Source organism: Lutra lutra, chromosome 2 (assembly GCF_902655055.1).
Source record: "Lutra lutra chromosome 2, mLutLut1.2, whole genome shotgun sequence".
Classification (NCBI taxonomy): Eukaryota; Metazoa; Chordata; class Mammalia; order Carnivora; family Mustelidae; genus Lutra; species Lutra lutra.
Genome location: NC_062279.1, coordinates 201,949,100 through 201,955,875, shown reverse-complemented (window position 1 = coordinate 201,955,875; position 6,776 = coordinate 201,949,100). Strand labels below are relative to the sequence as shown.

The 6,776-nt window shown below is 43.1% G+C and overlaps 1 protein-coding gene across 1 annotated transcript; it reads right to left on the bottom strand.

Moving 5' to 3' along the window:
* Window positions 1–265: 265 nt before the first annotated feature.
* Window positions 266–2,391, bottom strand: LOC125093818 (C-X-C motif chemokine 6-like). The gene is made up of 4 exons (XM_047719510.1): window positions 2,168–2,391; window positions 1,919–2,051; window positions 1,718–1,801; window positions 266–1,347 (listed from the first exon to the last, which is right to left on the bottom strand). Exons 1-4 carry the CDS (start codon window positions 2,271–2,273, stop codon window positions 1,329–1,331), a joined length of 342 nt encoding a protein of 113 aa, XP_047575466.1. The 5' UTR covers window positions 2,274–2,391; the 3' UTR covers window positions 266–1,328.
* Window positions 2,392–6,776: the final 4,385 nt, after the last annotated feature.

The following is a 6,776-nucleotide window of genomic DNA, read 5'->3' as shown; positions in this document are numbered from 1 at the left end:
CTGCCTTGCAACTTTGATGTCACTTCTAGGGAAAAGGGAGCCAGTTAAAGTTTGTGTTTTCTAAACAACCCTGGAGGTTGTTTAGAGGTGCTCTGGAGGAGTACCTGGAAGGTGGCTGAGCTTGGAGAAAGGTGGGACAAATGCAATGTCCCTGGGAAATGAGGGCCCTCTCTGCTAGCCAGAGACTGGCATAGTGATTTTTAAGATAATTTGGAATTAAAAATAAATAGAAATTTTGTAACAGTGTAAGAAAGGAGAAACGACATAAATTTTATAAATCTTTTATTTTTTCCCCAAAGTACAAAAGAAGTGCTACAAACAAGAGTAATTTTTACAATGTAAGTGTGATGCATAGATAATTCTTTATCACAAAATGGTCAAAACCTTAACCTGTGTATGTTTTTTTAAAACAAAATGTGAATCTATATTTAAATAGCTCAGATATCCTTTCAAACCTTTATGAGTACAAATCACTGTGAAGTTTGCTTTTATTCCTAAAAAATTCAAACAATGCATTTCTATAAAAGAGCTAGAAATAGGGAACTTGCCTATATCCTAGCTTTTTCATCTGTCCAAAACATATATTTAGGGACCAGAATTCTAGTACTCCTAGTAAAATGGTCAATACACACCATGAAATCAAAGTTTAATGAGTAAGTCATGACATTATGCCATACTGAGAAGACATCAAATGTCTAAGATTATAGGAAAAGAACATATTCGTCCTTATGGAATTGAACATTTACAAATTCTAAATAAGGAAATACATTTTACACAGATAATTGTATGTGACACCAGCTTTTTAAGGCAATATAACTCCGCATCCCAGAGTCAAAAGCAAGAAAACATATTCCTCAAGAAATGATACCAAAATATTTCCCGTTTCATGAGGCATAAAGATAACAATTTATCTCCACATCCAGAATTTTAATGAAATAACATTCACATATTAAACCCACAGCCTTCTCAGTAACGCTGTAAGGAATATATTCTAAAAATACAGCAGTCACCTCGAAAGCTTGACAACCACTGGTTCTTGACTCACAATTTAGTCAATCGCCAAAGATTTCAATAGCACGACCGATAAAATAACAGCAAATAAATAGCAGGAAATACTATGTTAAATACTTCATGAGCTGAGCATTAAGCTTGAGGGACAAACTTAGGCGCATCCCCACCATCCTTCTCTCAAAGGAAGAGACTTAGGAAGAAGCCTAACTCATTGGAGAAAACTAATCCATCCTTCTTGTCTTCACTGGGTCCCGAGACATTCAGAAAACTGCTCTGCTAAGGAACTGGACAACTTTTCCAAGGCATGGTCCTTCCTCTTAATCAGTTTTTCTTCCACTGTTGAGAAAAGAATCGTATTAGTTTAACCAAGTTTCCACACTCCTGTCTGCTCCCACCTGTTTTCCAAACACAGAGCTTAGGATCAATGAAAAAAAGCAAAGGGCGGACTCAAGGACTACACTGACAACAGAAAAATACATCTCAGTGTGTGAACTCTATGGAGCCCATTAGGCAATTACATGTGAAATTGGTGATAAGAGTTTTCCCAGGACATTCCAAAACAACTTCCCCCTTTCTCCTGAACGATCTTTTATTCCAAGCGTGACCTGGAATGTGGTCAGCAAATCCCATGCAGAGAATAAGGACCTTGAAAAGCGGGAACTCTCGAAAGAGATGAAAAAGCGCAAAGATGAAAGCGACAGGGTACCTGTCCAAAATTTTCTGGATGACTTTCTTCATCACCGGGTTCTCTGGGTCCAGACAGACTTCCTTCTTGTTCTTCAGGATGGCTCTGCAGAAACGAAAAGAGGACGAGCCCGTGAGCCACGGGGGCTGACGACTCAGGCTGAGGGGCTCCCCTCTCGTCGAGGTCACCGCGGACACCGGGGCGCAGCGCACCAGCACTTACACAACTTCCACCCTGGAGCACTGCGGGCCGGCGGCGATCACCTCCACCTTAGCGATCATTTTGGGCCGGATCCCCGGTGTGGTGGTTAGACACACGCAGCGCAGCTCCCTCACGATGGCTGAGACGGGACCGGCTGGGGCAAAAGAGAGACACCGTTATAGGGCAGGTTGGCGTGGAGCTCTTCCCCGGCGAGCCCGCCCGGGACACCTCCCCACGCCGCAGCCTCCGCCGACGCTCGTGCGCTCTCACCCCTGGCGAGGGGCCCCGGCGGCGTCAGCAGCAGCAGCAGGAGCAGCGCGCACCGCGAGCGGGAGAGGCCCGGGACGCGGGCGGCGCGGCTGGGCGGGAGGGTCATTGCGGCACGGAGGGCGGTAAGGGGCGAGGGCTCTAGAGACAGGAGAGGAACCAGGAGTTGGAGCTCCAGTGCACTGTGGCTTACCCCAAGTCCTTTGCATGCCTTTTATCTGCGCGGGCCCCTTCCCCCCAGGCAAGAAACTCAGCATTGGGATGCTTGGGAAACTCCCTGGATGAGGGGGGCGAAGGGGGGTGGCGATGGGTTGGGGGGTGGGGAGCTGAGCAGAGGGAATTGATGGAGGGTGGCTGGGAGGAGCTGCCGCCTTCTCCACTGATAGCGCCCTGGACTTGGTAGCCCTGGACCGTGTATGGCGCTGCCGCTCGGGGAGGTGGTGGGGAGCAGTCCTGCAGGGCTCTCATCCCCCCAGGCCAGCCAGGGCTAGCGAAGGCCGGCTCCTCCCGGGGATAGAGCCCTCGTTCCCATCCAAGGAGGAAGACTGGAACCAAACCGGCAGATTTGACTTTAGAAAAATTTCTGAACGACCTTCCTAATTTATCATTTATCATCATCATCATCATCCTCTTCATCCTCACAATTCAGGAAGTGTAAGCTGTGATTAGAACTGCAGGAAACAGAGCAGAGCCCGATGCGGGGCTCCATCCCAGGACCCTGAGATCATGACCTGACCTGAAGGCAGAGGCTTAACACACTGAGCCACCCAGGCGCCCCTCAACGCATCATTCTTATCAAAGAATATTGAGACTGCTCTTGAAATCCAAGTTCCTAGACACTAGCCGTGGGCAACTGTGCGAGCCGTTCTTTCTAAGGATAGCAGTTTCAGTTTGTAAGTTAACTCTTTCAGTGGATAACTTTCTGAAACTTGCTCTTTTCACTTAATAAAATGTTTTTGAGATTAAAAGAAAACTGCATGGAAACAGGGGACGCCTGGGTGACTCAGTGGGTTAAAGCCTCTGCCTTCGGCTCAGGTCATGATCTCAGGGTCCTGGGATGGAGCCCCACATGGGGCTCTCTGCTCAGCAGGGAGCCTGCTTCCTCCTCTCTGCCTGCCTCTCTGCCTACTTGTGATCTGTCTGTCAAATAAATAAATAAAATCTTAAAAAAAACTGCATGAAACAGAAAACGCTTCCTCTTCTGCTTGCAGGCAGGTCACTCTAGGTTTCTCAAATTAATTCATGATTCTTGGACTTTGGCTAGTTTTAGAGGCCAAGACACTTTGATGAAAATCTCTCTCCTCCTGCTTGAAGCCAGTGGTAGGAAGGGATTCCAGAATTAATCTGGCTAACTGGAAATGTCTCCTTGTTATTCAGCAGGCGTCTGCGTGTCTGGGTGGTCTTCCAAAATCACTCAGCGAATTACCCTAGGAGACGATGCCTTGCTTTCCGCGGTTCAATACTCTGGTCAATTGGAAGAGATGGGGTCTTTGGGTGGGGTAAGTGATGGGGTGCAGTGAGTGCAGACTAAAGCAGAGTCCGAGCTGAGCCTGTTCCAGCTGTGGCTCCAGACCCTAGCCAGGTGTGTAACTGACCCAATTGGGACAGGCTGTGGGAGGCTGATGAGTTTGAGGAGCAATTCTGGAAGTTTGGATGTTTGGTCTGGGGATTTGAGTCGATCTGGCAGCAAGACAACGCCAGTTCTGGTTTCTCTCAGCTTCACAGGAGGGAAGAACCACAAGCTTCTGGAGTGATTTAGCTTCAGGATCAGTGGCTGCTTTTAATCCACAGGCCTGCTTAAATTCACATGAACTAGAGCTGCCTCCTGAAGTTGAGGGGTGAGGACTACCTCACGCTCTCTCTTCTCTTTCTCTCAACTGTGGAACTAGAACACTGAAATTTGAACAGCAACTCTTTCCTATGTCTAACTCTATGGAAGGCAAGAGTACAATATTGGGATGACACATGGGCTTTCTTTCATGGAAATCTAGCTAAATCCTCTTCTGGATTGTTCTCAATACCTTGTCCTCACAGTATGTCAGCAAAGGCAATTGGTAAGCACAACAGCAACGGGAAGCCAGTTGTGGAAAGAAATTACTTTCCTTGTCCCTGAAGACCCTGGGGAATTTTTTTTTTTTTTGACTCCTCCACATATCTTCCTTTCGCCTCCATTGGTGGATAAGGAGGACATCTCATAACCCTTTTATTTTTTATTTTATTTTTTAAATTTTTATTGTGTTATGTTAGTCACCATAAAATACATCATTTGTTTTTGATGCAGTGTTCCAAGATTAGTTGTTTATGTACAACACCCAGTGTTCCATGCAATATGTGCCCTCCTTAATACCCAGCACCAGGCTCACCCATCTCCCCCCACCCTTCTCCTCTAAAACCCTCAGTTTGTTTCTTAGAGTCCACAGTCTCTCATGGTTCACCTCATAAACCTTTTAGAACTTTTAGTCTGGAAGGATATTAAGAAATCGGCGAAGGCTGGGAGGTTTGGCCTCACTTTGTGGGAAGCTAAATGGAAAGGTCTCTATTCTGTACAGCTTCCTGATACCATCATCATCATACCTGACTCAGTTAATATAATCCTTCATCCTTCAAGGGAGTGGTGATCAGGGAAAACAGCCTGCCTGAAGATTTATTATATTGACTTTTTAGAGATTAGAATGTATCTAAAGACAAAAGGTAAACCTCACTGATGTGAATAAAACAAACCTTCAAAAATGTGACGAAAAATTTTGGGCAATTGAATTCAGGTTAATCACAGTGAATAAACCACAATATAATAAGACTTTGTAAAAAAAAAAACTTAATGACATAGGTTATTTAGGGTTATGTGTATGTGTGTGTTTAGATTAGTTCCAAATAACACATTTAAATATAAATGAACATATGAGTTATTTGGGTGCTAAATGATAAGATCAGAGAAGGGTCATGAGACATGATTTCCAGTTCCTCCTGACATTCTTCTAGAGATGTGCATGGTTCACCTGGTTTGCATTCTGAATCAACTTGCCATGGATTATTTACAGAATATAAAGCAAAAAAAAAATGTTTTTTTTTTTCTTCAGCTGGCGGGCAGGTAATAGAAAGTCCCCAGTAGATGTAGGCTGTTGGGTTGCCCAACCTAACCAGGAAACAATGTGTAACTTAACCTGGGTTCTCACTGAATTCATTCTGGCTCGCTGCCCATGCCTAGCTCTTGTCTAGGCATCGCTGTTGTGGGCCTTTTGCAAAGACAGATAGGACTGTGGATGGTCTAAAGACTCCTTGCAGTTGAGAATGACAGCACCAAGTACCATAGGAGACAGAGCTCTTTAAAAATAGTTGTTTCTTTCTTGCCCTTTAAAAAGGTAGGCCATTTGCCTTACCTGCATTCTGTTTAGGTAGTGGCAAAAGGTATTGCGTTATTTTGCCCTAAACTATAATAAAAACAATCTACAAAATGACACCGACAACCTGATAGCCTAAGAGATTGTTTGTCAGAAGCAGAATTGTATGTATGTGTATATGGATGAGACAGAGTCATAATACCTCAGACTCGTGTAATAGGAATTAAAACATTCTCAATGGTTAGTGACTTCCAAACCACTCTCTTTCTCATTATGTTTTGAGACTCATATCAATACTTCAAGGCAGATAAGAAAAATTCTCCTATCCTCATTTTAGGATCAACTTCTCCTGTGGACAGGGAATGATACACAGGAAAAAAGAAGTTGAGAACTAAAGTGTTAACTGTTTCCAAAAGCCCTGGGCTTCTCAGAAATAGAACCATCCATTTGGTCTGGGCTAAGCAAAAATAAATAAATAAATAAAAATTAAAAAATAAATAAATAGTAATATTTTTCTTAAATCATAAAACTAAGGCCAGAGAGTTAAGTAGAAAAGCAATGACTAGAAGTGAAGCTCTATAGAATTGGTCACAAGAATTTTTTTTTTAATTGGGTAAAATTGGTACATAATATTGTATAAGTTCCAGATGTACGTTTAGTTCATTGTAATTCAGTACCTGTGCACTACACAGTGATCACCACTAGAGGTCTAGATACCACCCATCACCCTTTAATTGACACCCTTCACCCATTTTGCTCACCCCCTTTCTTCCCCTCTGGTAACGACTAGTCTGTATTCTGTATCAACGAGTTTGTTTTTGTTTTCATTTTGTTTGTTCATTTGTTTAATTTTTTTTTAGATTCTATATATAAATGAAATCATATATTTGTCGTTTTCTGGTTGACTTATTTTACTTAGCATAATCCTTTAAAGGTTCAAGTTTCATCTATGTTGTTACAAAAAAGACTTCATTCTTTTTTAGGGCTGAGTAGTATTCCCTCATTATCCCTTATTATTCCATATACATACACACACCCACATCTTCTTTATCCATTCACTCATTGATGGATGTTTTGACTGTTTCCATTTCCTGCCTATTGTAAATAATGAATCTAGGGGTGCATATGTGTCTTTGAATCAGCATTTTTGTACTCTTCAGATAAATACCGGGAAATGAGATGGCTGGATCCTATAGTAGTCCTAGTCTTAATTTTTTAAGGAATTGCCATACTGTTTTTCATAACGGCTGCACCATTTTGCATTCCTACCAACA